The sequence below is a fragment of the Myodes glareolus genome, chromosome 19 (assembly GCF_982192425.1).
Source record: "Myodes glareolus chromosome 19, mMyoGla1.1, whole genome shotgun sequence".
NCBI lineage: Eukaryota > Metazoa > Chordata > Mammalia > Rodentia > Cricetidae > Myodes > Myodes glareolus.
This window is the reverse complement of record NC_142044.1, coordinates 51,811,508-51,834,302: the sequence shown is the minus strand read 5'-3', so window position 1 is coordinate 51,834,302 and position 22,795 is coordinate 51,811,508. Positions and strand designations below refer to the sequence as shown.

Below are 22,795 nucleotides of genomic sequence, written 5' to 3'. Positions count from 1 at the left end.
CTTGAGCAAGCAGTCTCTTTGACCTCTTAGTTCCTCATTCCTGTCCTTGAGGTCTTCTTTTGCCTTGCAAGGCGTTCCTTCTAGGCCTCATTTTGTATCTACAGTTTCCTACAATTGCATTTAGGTCAGAGAAAGGAGCTGTGGACCATCTGGACACTCCCAGGGGCAAATGCTGCTCCACCAACACACACACACACACACACACACACACACGCACACACTGTGTTCTTCACTAAGCTATGACTTTGTGTACTGTACTCTCTGCATATGCTATCTTTTGCTGCAATAAACTTTGTGCGAGCTGGACTTCAAACTTCTCATCTATAACTATTTGCCCAGAGAAACTGAAGCAAGAAAAACTATCAGGCGACAGGACTATTTGCCTTCCCTTGAAGGTTCATATCAGAGTCTGTTTTGCAGATTTCCTGGAGATCCTCTTGTTTTTCTCTGCTTTAAATCAAATCTACAAGTCACTGAAAGAGAGAAGCCAACATTAGGAGTTCCTATTCCTAGTTGGGAGTCATCAACTTTTTCCACTAGTGGCTTTGTTTACCTGGGAAACTGATACTCAGCCTCGGGTATATAGGTAATATCAGTGAGTACACAAAACATTTGTGATAATAATTCATAAAATACTTAAAAACAATTCTTAGTCTTGGGTCCGGGGGGTCATGCAATGATGGGGAACAGACCACCAAAACCTATTAAACCAGAAGCAAACTTTATTCCAGAAAAAAAAAAAAGAAATTACCATAGGGCACACAAACTTATCAGCTATAGCTGTGACCACAGCCAGAGATCGGATTTCTGCAACTGTGGCCATGGAGGGCTGGTTTTGGGCCTCCTCTTATAGTAAAACCAAGTACCAGGTGTGGGTCAAAGAGCTTTTACAACCTTGAGGTCAGACTTACATCTTAAGTAAGTCACATTACATCTTAAGTTTTACAGCTTTTGGTTATAGGATATTAACTTACGATGTTTGCGAAAGCCTACGGCTGACAGAGCCGCTTTTCATTGTCCCTGAAAGAATGCAAGGCAGAGAGTAGAGTCCCATGGGGGACAGTTAAAAATGAAGGGAATATAAGCAGAGGGTCCCATAGGCAATAGTTAGCAGCTAACCTTTGTCCCCAGTACCTCCCTAGCTGGGAAGCTGGGAGGCGGGAGCCAATTGTTAAGTTTACCTCTGTATGCAGTGATTGCCAGGATGTCTGCTCTTAAGGCAGAAAGTGTTTGTTAAAGATTAACTGTGGCTACCAGCTTTATTTATTTTTCTCCCAAAATGTGTTTGGGCTTGCACCTTTATATTTCTATATTCCTGGACTCTTCACTTAGGAATACATATAATTTTACCATTTATTAAGATGGGAAAAAGTTGCTGCCTAATGAGATAGACTTGCTTATGTTTACATAAAACATTAAATTTTGGTCAGGCAGTGGTGGCTCACACCTTTAATCTAAGCACTCAAGAATAGCAGAGTTAGGTAGGTCTCTGAGTACAAAGCCAGTCTGGTCACTCTGTAGAATGAGTTCCAGGACAGCCATGTCAACACAGAAAAACCCTATCTCAAAAAAACAAAAAAACCAATCCAAAAACAAACAAACAAAACCCACACCAAAACGTTAAATTTTGGCTGATTTTTTTTTATATTCTTGGCTGTAGATCATCTTCAACATTTTTTTCAAAATTACTGATATTTTGATTTTGTAATGATCAGTACTGAGAGTGTGTCTACAGAAAGGCAGAAATATGCTGAGGGCCACTTCAGAAATATCTCTTGTCACCAAGAACCTTGGAATTATTTACTTCCATATGGCAAATAAAGTTATTCATTTTCCCTTTGCTGTTTTCCCACTCTATTCTTAGAGGAAGAATGAGAACTTGGCCAGAGACAGGAAGCTGATCTCATTTATGACAGGAAACCGACCTCACTTACCAACTGTTTCTATAATATCCAACAGTCTCAAATCCTCGCCAAGCTGTTAAGGTACGTGTTCCCACTTAGTTTAAAATATACATTCTGTGTGTTTTAAACCAAGGCTACAATGATGTTGTCTGGTGGTCAGAAACATCTTGAATTCTATGTTTGGCTTTTTAAAAATGAATTTCTGGTTATTACTTGTTCAGAAATCTTTAGTGGTGCCAAATCTTTCACCAGTTCCCACACTCAGTCAACCTCCTAGGGTCATGACTCGTAGGTTAAGAAACTGACCTCTAATAAACCATAAGTAAAGGACGAATCATGCCAATCCAGACCTAATTTGATTTACTGATAGGAGCAGTTATAAAAAAAAGATTGGAGCCGGGTGGGTGATGGCGCAGGCCTTTAATCCCAGCACTTGGGAGGCAGAGGCAGGCGGATCTCTGTGAATTCAAAGTCAGCCTGGTCTACAAAGAGAGTTCCAGAACTGCCAGAACTACACAGAGAAACCCTGTCTCAATAGAAAAATAAAAAATAAAAATTCAGACAGCAGAATCAAGGCCACTTTCACCTAGAACCTCTGGCCAGAAGGCGGAGCTCATAACTCCCCACCACCACTCCCCACCCCCGCTTTCAAACAAGCCAAAAATAAAATCACCACTAAATATCTCCAGGCCTTCCAACTTCTTAACATTGCAACACAATGGATCGCCTACAAAGTTCACTCTCCACAAAGTTCATGGTCCAAGTAATGTTAGAGCGCCAACTTGATATCGTGAGCTTGCATCTTCAGGCCGGCTCCCACAGCCTCCGTCATGGTATGGCTCTCTCCCACTCAGTGGAACGAGAGTTACACTACCTGTGATGTGAACTGAGAACAGCCCGTGATTTAGGGTCCTAACTGGTACCTGGCTCCATGTTCTTTGTTCTGTATATGAGCTATATTTAACTAGATAAAGTGATGTGAAACTTCTGATACCCCTAAAAAGTTTAATAAAAAAAAAAAAAAAAAGGAGGAAAAAAAGAAGCCAAGTTCCTCTTTTATTTTGGAGATTGGTCTAGAAACTCCTCAGGGATTTCCGGAGAATAAAGTCTGCTCTCTGATCAGCTCCTCTGCACGCTCCCCATTCATTCTCATGGACTCTCTCTTTTTTGAGACAGGGTCTCACCGAGTAACCTTGGCTGGTCCGTAGCTCGATCTGTAGATTAGGCTGGCCTCGAACTCACAGGTAACTAACCACTGGGTTTCTTCCTCCTGAATGCTGGGAGTGAGGACTTGCACCACTCCACCATGCCTAGCTCTCTTACACACACGCTTAATGAAGTCCCTCCCTAGACTTAAAGGGAACTCTTTTAATTTTGTGGTCTCACGTTTAGAGCTACATATATTTTTATTATTTCTGTGAGATTCTCTCTCCCCCATCCCAAAGCCCTTTTATTTTAATAAACCTCATCCTTCAAAGGAATTATGAATTGTGTTGGCTTCCTTTCTGGACTGACCACTAATGTCTCCCCCCGCCCCCCGCGCGCCCCTATATTTAACAGAAGTCGCACACACACACACAAATAGAGAAAAAAAATTCACCGCATAATATTTAACTTTATTGTGTTGGGTCGCATTCACAGTGCTCATGCGGTCCATGCAGTGCTGGAGACGCCGGGCTGATTCCAACTACGCCTTCCAGCATTACGTACACGTGCTGCCTTGTGGAAAGAGGAACTGCTGGAATTTAAAATCCCATTCTTCTATTCACTCACCAAAATGCCACTGTGTGCTCGATCACTCTATGCCCTAGTCGGGCGTCTCAAAACGCCGGTGCTATAAGGAAGCCGCAATCTAGCACAATCGCCCATTCATTGGCCAGAGCCTGGCTCCGGGTCAACGTTGCTGAGCTAATGGCCAACCGTCCACGGCGCTCCGGATTGGCCTACGTCACTTCCTCGGCTCGGGACACAGTCCACGCTGTAGCCTTGTCTTTACTGAGACCCGCCCACAGGGCGGGACCAGAACGCATCCCGCCAGGGAAAACAGCCGTCGGTCTTTGCCCTGAACGCCGCACCCCTGAGACTCTCACTTGACTTGGAAACAGTCCCAGGACTGGGACCACGAAGAAAGCCGAAGGCAGTCGCCACGAGCCGAGTACGCCCAGAGACGCTCCGGACCAGCAGGAAGCGGAACCGAGCAGAGCCGGAAGGAGCTAAGCCCACCTGAAGGTTGCTGAGCACCGGCAAGCGTTGAGCCCAACGGAGCCCACGTCATGGCGGCAGACGGGACAGGTGTACCCGGAGGAGGCGCTGTCGGCTACTGCCTGACCAAAGACAGTTTGCAGGATGCTAAGTCCCCAGCGGCCATCCCCAATCGGCGGCGCGCTTCATCGCTGTCTCGTGACGCGCAGCACCGAGCCTATCAGTGGTGCCGGGAGTACCTGGGCGGAGCCTGGCGTCAAGCCCGGCCGGAGGAGCTGAGCATTTGCCCCGTGAGGTCAGGGGTCAGCCTCGGGGTCCTCCGGACACTCCCTATTTCCACGCTGTCAATGCTCCGCGGGGGCGGGGGCGGGGCCAGTACCAGATCTGCAGACTGCCATGCAGGGGGGTCAGGGTCTTCCTGGGGGCGTGGTGAGGTCTCCTCGGAATAGGGGCTAGGGTGGGTCTCAGCAATCCGGGCGATTTTTGCTGAGCCTGACCCGTGTGGATCTGCAGCGGAGGCCTTAGCAACCTGCTCTTTCGATGCTCGCTACCGAACCACCTGCCCAGTGTGGGCGAGGAGCCCCGCGAGGTGCTACTACGACTGTATGGGGCCATCCTGCAGGTGAGGGGGAGCGAGGGCCGTAACCTGAAGTGAGCAAGGCAGAAACTTGTAATTGTGCATCTGAGTATGGTGGTGCTCGTAGACCATCTAGAGCTTTTGCTCCAGAATCCCCAGTCAGTAAAACCAGAAGTCCCAGCTATGATGGATGAAGAAAACATCCCTTTGCACCCAGGCCCACTTACTTCTGGCTCTTTCTGACTTGGACCCTTTGCCATCTTCCTTCAGGGTGTAGACTCCTTGGTATTAGAGAGCGTGATGTTCGCCATTCTTGCAGAGAGGTCACTAGGGCCCCAACTTTATGGAGTGTTTCCAGAGGGCCGCCTGGAACAGTACCTCCCAGTAAGAGCCCAGTTTTTGTGGGTTTTTTTTTTTTTTCCAAGTCCTTCCTCTTCCCCAATGTCTGCCTTCACATCCTAGGTAGGGAAATTTCCCTAAGACCTTGATCTCCTCCCATCCCATATCCCTTCCCCCTCCTGCCCCAGCCCCCTCACCACCCTGATAGGTTACTGGGTACAGAGCCGACCATTGAAAACTGAAGAGCTTCGGGACCCAGTGTTGTCAGGAGCCATTGCAACCAAGATGGCCCGTTTCCATGGTATGGAGATGCCCTTCACTAAGGAGCCCCACTGGTTGTTCGGGACCATGGAGCGGTGAGTCAAATTTGGGAATGAGACACCTACACTGACCCAGCCTCTAGTTGAGTGGATAGGTTTCCCCGTATCTGTCATGGACTCTGGTGTTTCCCAGCCAAGTGACAGGGACAGGAAAACTTGACCTAAAATTAGATGGGAGAATAAATGTACCCTGTTGGGGGGCTTACAGGTACCTCAAGCAGATCCAGGACCTGCCTTCCACTGGCCTCCCCAAGATGAACCTGCTGGAGAAGTACAGCCTGAAGGATGAGATGGGCAACCTCAGGTGACGGCAGACCTGGCATTCAGCAGTGTCTCCCCCAGGCTTTGCTGAGGGCTAGAGCCAGTGCCAGTCTTGGAAGGTGGCTGTCGTCACATGGCCTTATAACCTATGCCCCTCTCCCTCTACAGGAAGTTGCTAGATGCCACCCCATCGCCAGTGGTCTTCTGCCACAATGATATCCAGGAAGGTATGAGAAAGTGTGAGTCTTCAAGCCCAAACTGAAAGGGGTAGAGTGCCTTGACGTGACCACAACCCCCATGCCCCCAGGGAACATCCTACTGCTCTCAGAGCCAGAAAATGACGACAGCCTCATGTTGGTTGACTTTGAGTACAGTAGTTATAACTACAGGTAAGAATGGGAGGAGAGCCTCCTGTGGGGTCTGTTCCTGCAGGGCTCCGCTCAGACAGACCGCTGGGCCTTCATCTATACATCCAGCTGCCCACAGACGGACGTTTGCTTTCTTCCCTCAGGGACTTTGACATTGGGAATCATTTTTATGAGTGGGTTTATGATTATACCCACGAGGAAAGGCCTTTCTACAAACAGACAGATGTTTGCTTTCTTCTCTCAGGGGCTTTGACATTGGGAATCATTTTTGTGAGTGGGTTTATGATTATACCCACGAGGAATGGCCTTTCTACAAAGCAAGGCCCACAGACTACCCCACTAGAGGACAGCAGGTATGTAGCTGGAGGTTGGGAAAAGAAAAACATTTTATTTATTTATTTTTGATAAAAGGAAAGAATGGCTAATTCTTTAAGCCATTAAATTCTTTAAGAATGGTAATATTCCACAGTCTCCTCAGGTTCTGACTCTTGTCCATTGATCTTAGCTCCATTTTATTCGCCATTATCTGGCAGAGGTCCAGAAAGGTCAGATCCGCTCTGAAGAGGAGCAGAAGAAACTGGAAGAAGATTTGCTGATAGAAGCCAATCGGTGAGAAAAGAGGGGAAGGGTGGGAGTGAGGGAGGACATGGGTGGGAGTGAGGGAGGATGTAGAAGGAAGTAGGGGAGAGGGGAGTGAGAGAGGACAAGGTAGAAGGGGGTGGGAATGAGGGAGGACGAAGAAGGAAAAGGAGGGGGGAGGGGAGAGATGGAGGACATAGAAGGAAAAGGGAGGGTGGAAATGAGGGAGGACATAAAAGGAGAGGGGGAGGGGAGGACTTAGAAGGAAAGGGGAGAGGGAGGGAGGATATAGAAGGAAAGAGGGGAGGGAGGACATAGAAGGAAAAGGAAGAGAGGAAGGGAGGGAGGACACAGAAGGAGAGGGGGAGGGGAATGAGGGAGGACAGAAGGAAAAGGGGAAGAGGAAGGGAGGGAGGACATAGAAGGCAAGGGAGAATTGTGGCAGGGTAGAGATGAAAGATGACATCAGAGGCTAACATAAAAGATAAAGAGAGCTGGGTGGTGGTGGCACATGCCTTTAATCCTAGCACTTGGGATGCAGAGGCAGGTGGATCTCTGTGAGTTCAAAGCCAGCCTGGTCTACAGAGCTAGTGCCAGGATAGTCTCCAAAGCTGCACAAAGAAATCTTGTCGTGAACACCCCCCCCCCCCCCAGAAAAAAAGTCACACTGGGATAAAGATTAGGAAAATGGGGAAGAAGTTGGAGCTTTACAGACTGACGAGCCGTGGGGGAAGCCAGGCAATACTCTTGATTGCACCCTCTTTTCCTGTCCCCCATTCCCTAGGTATGCGCTGGCATCTCATTTTTTCTGGGGTCTGTGGTCCATACTCCAGGCATCCATGTCCACCATAGAGTTTGGCTACTTGGTAAGCAGCCCGTCAGGTGGGCATGTTGGGTGGGGCTTGAGGAGAGCGCTGGTCATGTCCTCCAGCAAATCCAGGCAGTCCCTGGTGGCTGTGGGCAGAACACAGCAGCTATTGGCTCCTGCTTCCAAGCCTTCCTGCTGCTCTGCATTACCGTTTCCTTCCTTAGGAATATGCGCAGTCTCGCTTCCAGTTCTACTTCCAGCAGAAGGAGCAGTTGACCAGTTTCCACCCATCATCTTGACAACCCAACCCCACCTCGGATTCCTCCTGCAGCCTCCAGGGCAGGACCTTGGAGAGAGGGGCAAAGAAGAAGAGACCCCAGAGACTGGGCTGTGCCTCTTAAGTGAGACTGTCGTTAAAATAGCTGACCTCTGTCCCCCTGTTTTGAGTAGTTGCCCAAGGTGGGCATCTGGGAACCCCTGGGAACGTGTACCTAAATAAATGAATTTCTTCAGAAATACAAACCGAGGGATACAGATTTAAGTGGTTTCTCTTTAGTGCACCGTGCTTAAAAATAGCGAGGGGTCCGTCCATTCCACTCATTGAGATTTCCTATCCCATAATATCCCCGGGCTCAAGTTTAGAAGTAACAAATACTGACTTGGGGAAGAGGACTGGAGGGGGTGGGGCAACAGCGGGCCCTGGATGTGATTGTCAACCTTGAGCCCTGAAATTAGGGAAAAGGCTGCACAGCTGACTCCTGATGACCTTTTCCCTACATTCAGCTATTTTTAGCACTAATGCAACCATGCTCACGTGAGACCCTCTACTCCCCAGTCCCAGACCTTTCAGCAACCTTCAGCAGGCTTGTGGGAACCCTGCCCACTCCTTCTAGGTGCCCCCCCCAAAGGAGGGGGTTCTGGTTTCCGCCCATATCTGTTTTCTCCACCCCAATTTGGGAGTGGGTGTCAAGTTCCCAGCGAGGGCAGGGCGGGGCCAGGCCTGAAGGACGTGGGGACGTGGGCCAGAGTGGCCAGACCCATACACCGACTGAAGCAAACCTGAGCTGTGAGTGGGGGACCAGCACAGGGAGGCCAGCGGGACCCAGAGTCATTCCATCCCACAACTCTTCGCCTTTACTGTCGGGTCGGCAGAGTTTTCTGAGCGAGGACTGTGCTGGGTGCATCTAAACCTAGGCTCTGTCCAGGCCCACTTCTTTCCCTGGGCGTCTTTCCCGGACCCCAAACCGCCCTTCGCCGCCCTTGGGGTACCTGGAGCCCCGACTCCTGCACCATTGTAGATAGGCCTGTCCGGAACCCCACGAGGGTTCTGTGGCGGCAGCGGCGGTTAGCCAGGCTTGGGAGGGCCCAGCGGGGCGCGTAGCGTTGGAGCACGGGCGGGTTTGGGGGGTGGTCGCAAGGGGAGCGGGCAGGGGGTGCGGGGGAGCGAGGACCAGATGGGGCGGTGGGGGGCGGAGCCTCAGCTAGAGGTGGATGGGCGGGGGCGGGGCGGCGCTGAGCACACTAAGCACCTCCTGCCCCTACCCTTAGGTGCTGACTAAACCCCCGGGATGGCGGAAGCACACCAGGCAGTAGCTTTCCAGTTCACTGTGACCCCAGATGGGGTCGACTTCCGGCTTAGTCGGGAGGCTCTAAGACACATCTATCAGTCTGGAATCAACTCCTGGAAGAAACGCCTTATTCGAATTAAGGTGTGGGAACAGGTGGTTCTCCGGGTCTCTTTTTCTCAGCAGGTGCCTAGGCAGAAGCTAGCTGTCCGCAGTTAGTCTCCTTGTCAGCAGCTGTCTCCACCTCTGATCAGCAGTCCTGCTGGTTCTAGACAGGGTCCAGTAGTGCAGAAGCCGGCAGGATTGTGAAGAAGATGGGATGGGACATAGAATGTAGATGTGAGTGGAGGAAGAACACAGTGGATGGATGAGGCAAGACCAGGAGCCCTTTCTCAGGACTTCCCGGGTGCCGAATTACATTTTCTCACCCCACAAGGATGCCTGTTTCTTCCCCCCCCCACAGAATGGCATCCTTAGGGGTGTGTACCCTGGCAGCCCCACCAGCTGGCTTGTTGTTGTCATGGCAACAGTTGGTTCCAACTACTGCGAGGTGGACATCTCCATGGGGCTGGTGCATTGCATCCAGAGATACCTCCCTGACAGGTAAGGCACCTGGAAGATACCAGTTTCAGGAAGAAGGGCCAAGACTGTTCCCAAGGCCAGGATTCCTGTAGAGGACAGATGCAGGAAAACAGCCATTGGCAGCCGAGGGACCCCCTCTCACACGCAGGACTACATCTCCCGGTTCCAAGACCCTTTGTCTACTTGATGCACTCGGACCTGAGTGCACCAGCGAGGTCTTTTTCCATTCATCGTGTCTTCTCCAAGAGAGTTTAGAGCCACCAACTGCAGTTAGAATTCCCCAAAAGATGAGCTCAAAGGGATACCCTGAAGCCTGCCTCCTTATCCCATAGGTACGGCCCCTATGGGACCCCACAGACCCGGGAACTTCTCAGTATGGTCATCTTCTCCACCGGCATCTGGGCGACAGGCATTTTCCTATTCCGGCAAACACTGAAGCTGCTGCTTTCCTACCACGGGTGGATGTTCGAGATGCACAGCAAGACCAGCCATGCCACCAAGATCTGGGCTGTGAGCAGAAGCCCGGGAGGGGCAGGCATCTGGGGAATCTCATGTGGGGTACCGAGCAAGAAGGGAGAGACAGACTGGAGAACAGTGTCTGGTGCATATGTTTGTCCTGAGGGAGCTGGGAAGGTTCCGAGGACTTGGTCATCTTCTAGTTTGTGTCCATTCTTTCTGCTAGGTCCCACCCCAACACTGTACTCTGTACCTTTAGATCTGTGTTCGCCTTCTATCCAGTCGACGGCCCATGCTCTATAGCTTCCAGACATCTCTGCCTAAGCTTCCCGTACCCAGTGTGCCAGCCACAATTCAGCGGGTAAGAGCCCGAGTATCAAAGAGCACAAAATCCTGGATTCAGAGGACTAGCCCAAACTTATCAGGACTGTTTTCCACCAATAGCTGGCTTGAGAAGAATAGGGTCTGGTTGAGGAGAGGTTGTAAGAAGGTTAATGTGGAGGTGTAGCCATCTTCATGATAATAATTTGTCTGGACAGTACCTGGATTCTGTGCGGCCCTTATTGGATGATGAAGAATATTACCGCATGGAGACCCTGGCCAAAGAATTCCAGGACAATACCGCCCCCAGACTGCAGAAGTACCTGGTTCTCAAGTCATGGTGGGCAACTAACTATGTAAGTTTGCCCTGCCGGCCTCGTTCTTATCCACGTGGCCTTGATTCGCCCTTCTCAGCTCTAACCTGCACCTGACCCTCCACAGGTCAGTGACTGGTGGGAAGAATACGTCTACCTCCGAGGCAGGAGCCCCATCATGGTGAACAGCAACTATTATGCCATGGTAAGAACCAGAGCCTCCTAGGGCTCCTGTGTGCCCAGCTCTGTCCCCAGCTCTGGAACAAGGATCTAGAGGACATCCTTTGCATTGGTTTCCATGGGTGAGTGGGGGTTATAGAGCGAGGCCTGAGGGAACGAGAAAGGGAGAAAAGATCCTGGCACAGCAGTCCAGAGCCAGCCTGTGGGTGGTAGGAACCCTGAGGGAGGAAGAATTCTGAGACTCCATTGAATTTCTCAGGCCAGTTATACCATACCCCATTGCTCCCTAACTCCTGGCCTCTCAGGCATAGGTTCTCAGCTACCTTAACACCATTTTCAGAGAACTTCTTACAGCATACTTTGCTATTGTCCCATTGTAAGTGAGACCACAGGATGACTAGCAGCTTCTTTTAGTACTGAGTCACTGTCTGCCTCACTTCACGTGACTGGTGTCCATATACTGGTGACAGGTAGCTGATCTTCCTGCTGCCCAGTGCCCAATTTCTCCTGATGTCTAAAACACACACTGCTAGCCTCCTGGAATCCCCCTTGCCCGTGGGCTGTCTTTCTGGCAGTTTGCCACCTGTCCAAATCAAGGATTTGTTTTTGCTGTTTTGTGGTAGAACCCCTTTGAAGCAAAATAAGCAGAATATGAATGGGCAGAGAACAGTTCTGGTCGGAGCTGGAGCCTGTCAGTTACACATTTCTGGAAGTTCATCCTGATGTGATGTAGGATGGAACACAGACAGGGAATATAATCCCTCAGGCCCCTGAAGTTTCTTCAGGCTAGTGAGACTCAGGTGACACCCACACAGAGGAGCCCAGCCTACAGACTCTGCTCTGTCTGTAGGATTTTGTGCTTATCAGGAACACGAATGTGCAAGCCGCACGACTGGGAAACGTTGTCCACGCCATGATCATGTATCGCCGCAAGCTGGACCGTGAACAGATCAAGCCTGTGAGTTCCATTAGGGTTAAGGGTGGGGTAAGGAAAGGAGGTCTGAATCTAAGCCATGCTGGGCCTTCCTCCCAGGTCATGGCACTGGGCATGGTACCCATGTGCTCCTACCAGATGGAGCGAATGTTCAACACTACACGCATCCCAGGCAAGGAAACAGGTACGGGGCTACAGCAAGGCCTCCATAAAAGGAGTCCTCCCCATCCTGGGCATCCCTCAGGAGGAAGTCCTCCCCTCCCGGGTACCCCTCAGGAGGAAGTCCTTCCCTCCCGGGCACCCCTCAGGAGGAAGTCCTCCCCTCCCACACACCCCTCAGGAGGAAGTCCTCCCCTCCCACGCACCCCTCAGAAGGAAGTCCTTCCCTCCCATGCACCCCTCAGAAGGAGGTCCTCCTCTCCCGGGCACCCCTCAGGAGGAAGTCCACCCCTCAGGAGGAAGTCCTCCCCTCCCACACACCCCTCAGAAGGAAGTCCTCCCCTCCCACACACCCCTCAGGAGGATGTCCTAGCCACAACAGCTAGATGCCCAGCCCCTGTTTTTCTCCAGCACTCCAGTGTCTCAGGATTGTGAACTTATGAGAAGCAGTCAGTGTGTGACAGCTACTAGACAGTTGTTGTGGACAGACCTGGTGCTGATGCTGGGACCCCAGGGGTCCAGAACAGTACTGTCCTTCCATGGCTTCCGAGTACCACGGAAGGCAGTCATGAGTAAAGAGCAATGAAAGGAGCCCGGCTGGGGTAGTGGAATTCAGGAGAAGACGGCCTATCCCTCCTAGAGCCTAAAGAAGCGGTGGGAGGGGCTCACTTGGGACACAGGTACTAGCTTAGCATGGAAATCCACCCATAATGAAGGAAGGCCCAGGTCAGATATGAGGCAAAACAGAGTCTGTGGGACCGCCTGTGTGTGGGAAGTGGGCCCTTTCTGGGCCCAAGAGGGGGCAACTGTGTATTCTCTGAGGTCCTGCCTCAACTGTGCACTGGCTTCTGTCACAGATGTGCTCCAGCACCTCGCGGAGAGCAGGCACGTGGCCGTCTACCACAAAGGCCGCTTCTTCAAGGTGTGGCTCTATGAGGGCTCTCGCCTGCTCAAGCCTCGAGACCTAGAGCTGCAGTTCCAGAGAATCCTGGATGACTCTTCCCCGCCTCAACCTGGGGAGGAGAAGCTGGCAGCCCTCACCGCAGGAGGAAGGTACCCAGGGCCTGTGGGGAGGGCTTGGCCGGGCCCAGGTTCAAGGCTTCATGAGAAGAAAAGCTTGGTCCTATTGCTATCCTAGAACTGAGGGTCAGAGGTGTCCCCAGGATAGGAACATAATACAGAGTGAAGGGTGTAAGGACAGAGGACATCTTTCGGGATACCCGAGGGGCCCCACCTCATCTCGTCTCCACATTCAGTCAGATCCCAAGATACCGTGGTAAAAAAGTTGGGTTCAACTGCTTACCCGCCCTTATACCCACCCCCAGGGTAGAGTGGGCACAGGCACGTCAGACCTTCTTTAGCTCTGGCAAGAACAGGACTTCTCTGGATACCATTGAGCGTGCTGCCTTCTTTATCGCCCTGGATGAAGAATCCCACTGTTACAACCCTGATGATGAGTCCAGTCTTAGCCTCTATGGCAAGGCCTTGTTGCATGGTAACTGCTACAACAGGTATGTGCCCCAAACTCATGGGACAGAGGCTAGAGGGTTTTTTTTTTGTTTTTTGTTTTGGTTTTTGTTTTTTGTTTTTTGTTTTTTTTTTTTTTTGAGACAGGGTATTTCTGTGCAGCCTTGACTGTCCTGGAACTCTCTCTGTAGACCAGGCTGACCTTGAACTCACAGAGGTACACTTGTCTCTGCCTCCTGAGTGATGGAATTAAAAACATGTGCTGCCGCTGACAAGTTTATAGCTAAAATTTAATGATTGGTATTATAGACTAGATGATTAAAGTAGAGGGCTGGAAAGATGGCTTAGAGGTTAAGGGCACTGGCTGCTCTTCCAGAGGACCCAGGTTCAATTCCCAGAAACCACATGGTGTCTTACAACCATCTGTAATGAGATCTTGTCCTCTCTTCTGGTGTGTAAGCATATGTGTAACCATATACATAATAAATAAATAAATAAATATCTTTTTTAAAAAGGAAGATTAAAGTAAAAGTCAGGGTCAGTGTTAATGGGTAGGTAGCATTATTTAGGGGTAAGGTGTTATTTAGGGGTAAGTTAAGGCTGGCGTGGAAGATTAAGAATAGAGATGGGGGTTAGTGAGATAGCTCAGTGGGTAATGGTCCTTGCTTCTAAGCCTGATGACCTGAGTTCAAATCCCAGAATTCACATGGTGGAAGAAGAGAACCAGCTCTCGAAAGTTATCCTTTGACCTCCACACATGCATATATTCACACAGACAAATGTAATTTAATATTTTTTGGTTTTTCAAGACAGGGTTTCTCTGTGTAGCTTTTGAGTCTGTCCTGGCACTCACTCTGTAGACCAAGCTGGCCTCAAACTCACAGAAATCCAACTCTCTCTGCCTCCTGAGTGCTGGAATTAAAGGCGTGTGTTGTAAGAGGCTGCTTGTTTGTTCCCAGCTGCTCAGCCCTGAAATAATCACACAGAAACCAAATTATTTGCAATACTGTTTGGCCAATAGCTTAAGCATATTTCTGGCTAACTCATATCTTAAATTAACCCATCTCCATTAATCTGTATATCACCACAAGACTGGTATCTGTGTATCACCACGAACTGAATAAAGTTCCAGCATCTGTCTGTCTCCAGTGGGGCTACATAGCTTCTCCTCTGACTCCACCTTCTTTCTCCCAGCATTCAATATAGTTTTCTCTACCTACCTCGGTTCTGCCCTGCTATAGGTCCAAAGCAATTTCTTTATTAATCAGCATACAGAGGGGAATTCCACATCAGGCATGCACCACTACCACCCCGCTAAATTTTTTAAAAGGCAATAGAAGTTAAGGTTAAATTGTAGGTTAGTAATTAGAATTGGATCATTCGCGTTAGCAGTATAGGGTTAGGGTTGGAGGTTGGAGATCTGTGTAATTTCCCAGCTTTGGGTCTACCCTGATCTACTCCTGCAGGTGGTTCGACAAATCTTTCACTCTTATTTCCTTCAAGAATGGCACGTTGGGCCTCAACTCAGAACACTCATGGGCAGATGCCCCCATCATTGGGCACCTCTGGGAGGTAAAGGCCGAGAGAAACAGAACCTTCAGGGTAGGTACTGGCAATGACGCTTGTTTCTCAGTTTTGATTTATCCCTGCAGTTTGTCCTGGGCACTGATACCTTTCACCTGGGTTACACGGAGACTGGACACTGTGTGGGGGAGCCGAACACGACGCTGGCACCTCCTCAGCGACTACAGTGGGACATTCCTGAGCAGGTATGCAGGCTAGGAATGGGTGGGTTAGATCTCACCCTCAGGATGAAGGGTGCCAAGGGCTACAAGGAGAGTGGAGACCCCAGGTTGTCTGCTTAGGGAAATACTGAGACCCATTGCCCACGTCCAGAATCAGGGTTCCCTCCTCTGCACCAGGCTCAGCATGGCCTCGTGCTGAGTCCTCACAGGCTGTCATTTGTGTCTTCAAAAGCTGTTGGGCCGACTCTTTCATCCAACACCTAGACTTCACACCTCTTAGGCCTAGAGGCCTCCCTAGAGGACTCTGCCCTCAACTGACCCTTTTCCACCTCTTGGCAGTGCCGGGAAGCCATCGAGAATTCGTACCAGGTGGCCAAGGCACTGGCCGACGATGTGGAGTTATTCTGCTTCCAGTTTTTACCCTTTGGCAAAGGCCTCATCAAGAAGTGTCGGACCAGCCCTGACGCGTTTGTGCAGATTGCCCTGCAGCTGGCTCATTTCCGGGTAGGAGCTTCTGAGGGCTGCTGAGTGTGCAGGGCATCCTCAGGGTCCACCTGCTTGATTCCCCCTGCTGTGTACCCCAGGACAAAGGCAAGTTCTGCCTGACGTACGAGGCCTCAATGACGAGAATGTTCCGAGAGGGGCGGACTGAGACTGTGCGTTCCTGTACCAGTGAGTCCACAGCCTTTGTGCAGGCCATGATGAAGGGGTCCCATAAGGTGAGCCCCCCCACCTTGTCTCTCTTCCTCCTTCACCCCTGTTTACTTCAAGGGCCACTTGACCCTTGTGTTCTGACCCCCCAGAAAGAAGACCTCCAGGAACTCTTCCGGAAAGCTTCTGAAAAACACCAAAACATGTACCGCCTGGCCATGACAGGGGCTGGGATCGACAGGCACCTCTTCTGCCTTTACATCGTCTCCAAGTACTTGGGCGTTAGCTCTCCTTTCCTGGCTGAGGTCAGTGAAGTTGCTGGGTGTGACCTCTCTCCCCTTGCCTTTAGGCCCAGAGCAAGGCCTTCTTGCGATAAATTGGGCTCTGTGGAATTAGTGCTCTTATGAGGGAAAGCACACGTGTGTGTGCTTTACCAGTCAGCGATAGTACTTGTGAAAGAGTAAAACGGGCTGAGGGCAGGGAGGGGCAAGTCAGAGGGGACCAAGGCAGCCACGGCGCTATCGCAACATAAACATGCAGATTTTTTTTCAGTATGGGGCAGAGGAACGTTGGGAGTTCAGAGGACTCCTGCACCACACATGTCCATTTCTGTGCTCTCCAATAGTGCCTTTTGCCTTTTGTTTTGTCTTGTTTGCTTATTTAAGACTAAGTCGTTATATAGCTTTGGCTGGCCTGGAATTCACTATGCAGAGCAGGCTGGCCTTGGACTCATGAATGACCCTCCTACCTCTGCCTCCGCGGTATTGGGATTGCAGGCGTGTAGTTCTCGGGTACTGTGGGTAGGACAGGTGCACACTGGGTGCCTGTGTCTGACAGGTTCCGCCTCCCTGTTACAGGTGCTTTCGGAACCCTGGAGTCTCTCCACCAGCCAGATTCCGCAGTACCAGATCCGCATGTTTGACCCAAATCAGTACCCCAATCATCTGGGTGCTGGAGGTGGCTTTGGCCCTGTGAGTGCCCCAGAAGGAGAGTGGGTGGCAGCACCGGGACCCTGGAGTTTCAGTTTAGGGGTGCAGACATGGGCACAAGCACTTTATTTAGAGAGGACCTGTGTGAATGTAAATGATAGCTGCTGATTTAGGTAGGCATTCCATGTGCCTCCCTAGTGAGGCATCACCGTGCCCAAGGCTAGTCTTCAGGGGACACGGCAACACACTGGGCCCTTCAGAGCTGTAGTCTGAGAACATGAGCTACTCTGGCTGAAGAGTAGTGATTGCTACAGAGAGGGGGGGTGATCTATAGTGTAAGTCCCTGAGGAAACCCCCAAACACAGGGGCAGCATCCTTTAGAAGAAACAGAAGTTCCAGTCTTGGAACCAGAGGCAGAGTCCTTTGGTTTGCATACTATTTCCTGGATTAGGAGAGTGGGGCTGACCTCAAGAATGCAGTATCCAGCATGGGCCCGCCTCCTGTGAATCTTGTGGGAAGGGAAACATACATCGACTTGACTTTTGGGTATCGTTTGCTTCTTGTCCCCAGGTGGCAGATGATGGTTATGGGGTTTCTTACATGATCGCAGGTGAAAATACTATGTTCTTCCATGTTTCCAGCAAGTTCTCAAGTTCCGAGACGGTGAGTCTCCCCTGTTCCCATTTGGGGTGGTCCCACAACGAGGTGCTACCCAAGGTATCCCAGAAGCACACTCCATCCTCTTGTGAGTACAGAGGGGTGGGGACTGTCCTGAAATCGTACCTGAGCTCTTCAGTTTGCCCACAGAATGCCCGGCGCTTTGGGAAACACATCCACCAAGCCCTGTTGGACATCGCTGATCTTTTCAAAGTTGCCAAGACGGAGAGCTGAGGACGGGAGAAAGACCAGCTGCCCTTTTGTCCCCACCTGGTGGAGGAAGAGACCTGTGGCCAGTTCACAGGCATAAGGGGTGGCATGCACACGTGCCCAGTTCTGCGAACAGCTCTGGTGGCAGGTGCTCCCCAGGCAGATACTGCTCCTTTAGGGCCCAGTTGGAGGTGGGATTGGAGTAGAGAGAGGATTTTGATTTTTTTTTTCTGTCTTGGTAGATGCTAATAAAAAATGAGGCTGTATAATTCTCTCTCAGCCTTTAGGTGCCTGTGTTTTGTTAGAGAACTCTAAGACCCTCTTCCTGCCCCAGGTCAGGCTAGAATGGAAGGGCTATGAGAACGTTGATGAGGGCTTCTTACCTACGCTGAAATGTGTGCCTTTCTGCAATAATGCAGGCTTTGAGAGTGCCATCCAACCTCATGTGCACTTGGAATAAATGCTTGCTTTAGAACCTTTGCCTGTTCCATGGGGCTACTTCTGTTTGTCTGTCAGGGAGTGGGGCCCACCTGCCCATTCCACACATGGGCATGCCTTCTGTACCAATCTGGGCTATAGTGCAACACTACAGAGGCCTGTGACATCCTCCTAGGCCGGAGGCCAGGGTGCCAGGCAAGCCTACCTGTGCGGGCACACAAGATACCCTGCAGCAACATGCTACTTCAGTCTCACATATTTTCTTGGTGAAGTAACACTAAACTAAGTTGGACGTAACGGCTACAAACCATCTAGACTTGCCTTCAATGCTTCTGAAATAGTATTGCCTTGCACTTAGGCTGAGGCAGAAGATTACTAAGAGTTCAAGGATAGTCTGAGCTGCAGACTATCTTTTCAAATTCCTGTCTCAAAAGAAAGAAACAAGCCTGGCAGTGGCGGTGCATGCCTGGAATCCCAGCACTCAGGAGGCAGAGACAGGGGCAGATTTTTGTGAGTTTGAGGCCAGCCTAGTCTACAAGAGCTAGTTCTAAGACAGCCAGGGCTACACAGAGTAACCCTGTCTCGAAAACCAAAAAAAAAAAAAAAAGAAAGAAAGAAAAGAAAAGAGAGAGAGAGAGAGAGAGAGAGAGAGAGAAAAGAAAAGAAAAAGGAACAAAAAGAGTAAACCAATAATAGTCTTTTATGGAAACGGAAGTAGCACTCAGTAAATACAGCTGCATACTTGAATAAATTAAGATTCCAGATGCTAAGAACCTACATGCAAAACAGATTTAGAAATCTTGTTCTTTGAGCATAGATAGGACTCTGTTCTGGAAACTCAGTGGTGAACAGGACACTCTCTCTGCCTCTACAGAATTCTCCACTTGAAAAGGCTGGTGTGAGTAGGGGACATCACAGCTGATGGACACAAAGCTATTTTTGGAATGACCCATTTAGCCAGTGTGTGCTGGATGCCTGTAGTATGCAAGGCAAGTGAACTAGCAATGAGCAAAATTAGCAGACGGTCCTTCCCTTGGCTCCCAAAGACTTCGGTGAGGAACACAGATTACAGCTAAAAGTGTGTGTAATGTAGTAAGTCAGATGTGAGTTAGTGACCAGGTCAAAGTGAGCGAGCAGACACTGAAAAAGTACACTTTTGGATGGTGGTAAAAACAGGCTGCCAACTTAACATGCCTGCAAGAGAAAGGAATAAGCCATGTTCTTCCCGTCTTTCATGTCTCAAACTGGACGGCAGAACATCCCTGGACAAAGGTGGCAGCAAGATCCAAAGGTGTATGGAGAGAAATACCTGTTGGAAAACATTAGTACATGGTAGTCTACAGCTGGTCTGAAATCAGAGAGCAGGAGGGTGGGCTAACCTAGCTTGAAGACATTTTTTTCACATTCTGTCTTCAAATGATAGGAGACTCCTGGAGTTTGAGCAGAGGGAGTCGTAATCCCTCCTAATTTTAAGATTTTTTTTTCCTGGCCGACCAGAATGATATAACAAAACAGGATGCAGTCATGGGAGGATCATGAGGCCTACCTAGAGGCAGTGGTTATGACAGCAGAGCTAAAAAGAATGGCAGGATTTACACTCAAGCTGTGCCGTACACAGGACTAGAAAACTGGGAAGTTGAGACTGTCAAAGGTAGGATGAACAAGCCTGGTGAGATCTCAGAGACAGCTTATTTTTAAAAAAACTATTAGCCGGGTGGTGGTAGCGCACACCTTTAATCCCAGCACTCGGTAGGCAGAGGCAGGCAGATCTCTGTGAGTTCGAGGCCAGCCTGGTCTACAAGAGCTAATTCCAGGACAGGCTCCAAAGCTACAGAGAAACCCTGTCTTGAAAAAAAAAAATCATTACATTAGCCAGATGGTGGCAAACACCTTTAATCCCAGCACTTGGAAGGCAGACAGGTGGCCCTACAGCCTGGTCTATGGAGCAAGTTCTAGGACAGCCCGGGTTACAGAGAGTTGTTGAAAAACCAAACAGCGACTGTTGGAGGAGGCTGCTTGTTCATTTCCCAGTCACCCAGGCTCCCAAAATAATCACACAGAAACTATATTATTTAAATCACAGCTTAACCAATCACTTAAGCGTATTGCTAGCTAGCTCTTCTTATATCTTTGGTTAACCCATTTCTATTATTTTATAAACAACAATACATGTATATTTATGTTAAAAACATTTAGACTTTTTTATCTGTATGAGTGTTTCACTGCGGGTATGAATGAACATGTACCACATGTGTGTCTGATGCCAATGGTAATCAGAAGGAGGTGTCCTTGGAACTAGAATCACAGATGGGTTTGAGCCACCAAGGAGCTGCTAAGAACCAAACCCAAGTCCTCCATGAAAAACAAGTGCTCTTTTTCATTGTGCCATCTCTCCAGCCTCAAATTACTACATTTTTACTTTCTATGTATGTGGGTAGCGTAATACTGCATATGTGTGGAGGTCAAAGGACAGCTCGTAGGAGCTGGTTTTCTCTTTCTACCGTGTGGTTCCAAGGACCAAACTCAGGTTGTCAGGCTTGGTAGCAGGCACATTCACCTGCGGGGCCATGTCCCTGGCCTTGTAACTCACATTTTAAAAAACTTTTTGAGCAATATCGGTGATTAAATGAAAGATTAAAATATTTAGTTCAATGTCTATTAGAAATACCTTTGAAGGGCTGGGCGTGTGACTCAGCTGGTAGAGAGATTGCCTAGTTCATATGAAGCTCTGAGTTTGAACCCCAGAACCACATAAAACAGGTACGATGATGTATGTAGCTGCAATCTGAGATGTGTGATGCCCTATCTTTAAAAGGGAGGAGGAGGAGGGAGAGGAAAGAAAAAGAAAACGTCTCATATGTTCAAAAGTTGAAAGCAGAGGAAGATCTAGGCTCCTTATACTCCTTATTATAATAATCATTAAGACCCTAATAGCACATGGGAGAATTTCCAGAGCAGAAATTCCTAATGCCCTTTGAATCCCCATAAACTTTAAAAAGTATAAATATGCTCACATAAGCTTTCATTGTGCTAAAACATCCCTGAGCTTCCAAAATATTTTCCCAGACTTCTTTCTCATGAGATCTACGCAACCTCCCCTGAAGAAGTGTCTGGATCGCTATAAGTTCTGGGCAACATTAGTTCACCCAGTCTTGGAAAACTGAATAGAGAATTTCCAATGAGCTGCTTTGTAATTCATGTTAAAATTCAGTCATTAAAGCTGATGGGTGGTGGCACACATCTTTAATCCCAGCACTCTGGAGACAGAGGCAGGCTGATCTCTGAATTCAAGGCCAACCTGGTCTACAGAGTGAGTTTGAGGGCTACACACACACACACACACACTTAAGCTTTGGAGCTGGAGTGTTGGCTCAGTGTTTGAGATCACACGTTACTCTTGTAGAAGGACCCAGTTTTAGTTGCCAGCACCCAAAACTGTAAATCCAATCCCAATCTGAGACCCTTCTTTTGACCTCTGCAGACGTCACTCATGGACACGGTGTACATACATACACACAGGCAAAACATTCACATGAAATAACAAAATAAATCTTAAAACAACAACCACCACCCTTCAGCTTTAGTGCACAAATCCTTATCTTACTGTCCCGTACTTACACTACAGGAGATTCGAAGGAATGCAGTCAGGCGTGTGTCTAGGATGTAATTAATAGGAGCCTGGGGGGACAGTTTGCTGGTCTCAGCTATGCAAGGCATGGGCATGCCTGACAGATCCTCTGGGCTTCCTGAGAGCTCAGGTTTTCATACCTGACTTGTACAGGACATTTCAGCTAGTGCAACTCCACTGCCAGACGACACTCAGGGCCGTCACCTTCCACCTGAAGAGGTCCCTGAACTTCCGTCTTTACTCCTTCCACAGGATCAGGCCCATCTACACCCCTTTACTTTGTTCTTGCTAGATTTCTACCTAGAATCTTGCCCCCCTCCTTTTTTTTCCCCTTGGCTAACTTCATTGCCCACCAGGGCTAGTCTTGATTTGTGTTTTCTCTGGCATTTTATCACAGAATTCAGGAGTGAGCTGTCTATGCAGTTGGGAAGTGATTGGAAGACTAAAGGGTAATTCAGACTGAGAAAGGACAGTTAGTAACCCAGATTCAGAAGAGGCTGGGGCCTGGCAGTGTATGGAGGGATTTGACTAAACCTCATTCTTCTCAATAAGCAATAAAATGGATGTTCACTGTGTCCAGAAGGATTTGTCTCAACTCCCTATGTTTTCCTCTCTGGCAGTCTGCTCAGGATCAGAATCTCAAAGAGAAAATTGTGGGTCCTGAGTGATGTGTATTCTCAAACACTTGGTGTCCAAATTTCGTCTCAAACCGACCTGTCCCCTACTCTTCTCACCTCAGTTTGTGTTATGGACACCTTCCAACCACTGCTTCCTATCTCTCCCTCACCTCCCACATTCCCAGATCCTGTCAAATTGTTGTGGTTTTTAACTCTGCTCTTCTCTCCTCTGCGACCATGCCTCCCTTTGTTCACACTTCCACCATTACCCAAACAACAGCCTACTCCATCTCCACCCTGCCTCCACAGCCAGAAGTTCATTTAAACCATTTCAATCCTCGGCTGCCATGCCCCAAACAATACGTCCATGGCCTCTGAAGAAAGATTGATTTGGGAGTTGAGGAGATGGCTTAGGGAGTAAGAGCACTTGTCACACAAGCATAAGGACCTGGGTTTAAATCTTTGGCACTCGTGAAAGTCAGGCATTGCCACAGCGGTTTGTAACCCCAGTGTTGGGGGTGGAGAGGAGAGAGGCAGACCACAGGAGTTCATAGGCAAGTCGGTCTAACAGAAACAGAGGGCTT

At 49.3% G+C, this 22,795-nt stretch overlaps 2 protein-coding genes across 3 annotated transcripts; both read left to right on the top strand.

Annotated features, from left to right (window-relative positions):
* The first annotated feature begins 3,625 nt into the window (after positions 1 to 3,625).
* On the top strand, positions 3,626 to 7,880 carry Chkb (choline kinase beta). Of its 2 annotated transcripts, none has more exons than XM_048444825.3 (11): positions 3,626 to 4,401; positions 4,620 to 4,728; positions 4,954 to 5,067; positions 5,245 to 5,378; positions 5,551 to 5,646; positions 5,772 to 5,830; positions 5,911 to 5,992; positions 6,216 to 6,324; positions 6,477 to 6,580; positions 7,335 to 7,416; positions 7,583 to 7,880. In XM_048444825.3, the coding sequence occupies exons 1-11, from the start codon at positions 4,178 to 4,180 to the stop codon at positions 7,655 to 7,657; spliced, it is 1,188 nt and encodes a 395-aa protein (XP_048300782.1). In that variant the 5' UTR covers positions 3,626 to 4,177; the 3' UTR covers positions 7,658 to 7,880. The 2 variants fall into 2 exon arrangements, with proteins under 2 accessions (XP_048300782.1, XP_048300783.1); XM_048444826.3 differs by having other exon boundaries at positions 4,261 to 4,401; positions 5,231 to 5,378.
* A 188-nt stretch (positions 7,881 to 8,068) lies between these two features.
* Positions 8,069 to 18,007, top strand: Cpt1b (carnitine palmitoyltransferase 1B). Its single transcript, XM_048444824.3, has 19 exons — positions 8,069 to 8,424; positions 8,907 to 9,067; positions 9,387 to 9,526; positions 9,838 to 10,015; positions 10,221 to 10,322; positions 10,501 to 10,638; positions 10,724 to 10,801; positions 11,627 to 11,734; positions 11,810 to 11,894; positions 12,727 to 12,922; positions 13,195 to 13,380; positions 14,803 to 14,908; positions 14,989 to 15,105; positions 15,421 to 15,585; positions 15,666 to 15,800; positions 15,885 to 16,037; positions 16,590 to 16,703; positions 17,232 to 17,324; positions 17,469 to 18,007. Exons 2-19 carry the CDS (start codon positions 8,927 to 8,929, stop codon positions 17,550 to 17,552), a joined length of 2,319 nt encoding a protein of 772 aa, XP_048300781.2. The 5' UTR covers positions 8,069 to 8,424; positions 8,907 to 8,926; the 3' UTR covers positions 17,553 to 18,007.
* The last annotated feature ends 4,788 nt before the right edge of the window (positions 18,008 to 22,795 follow it).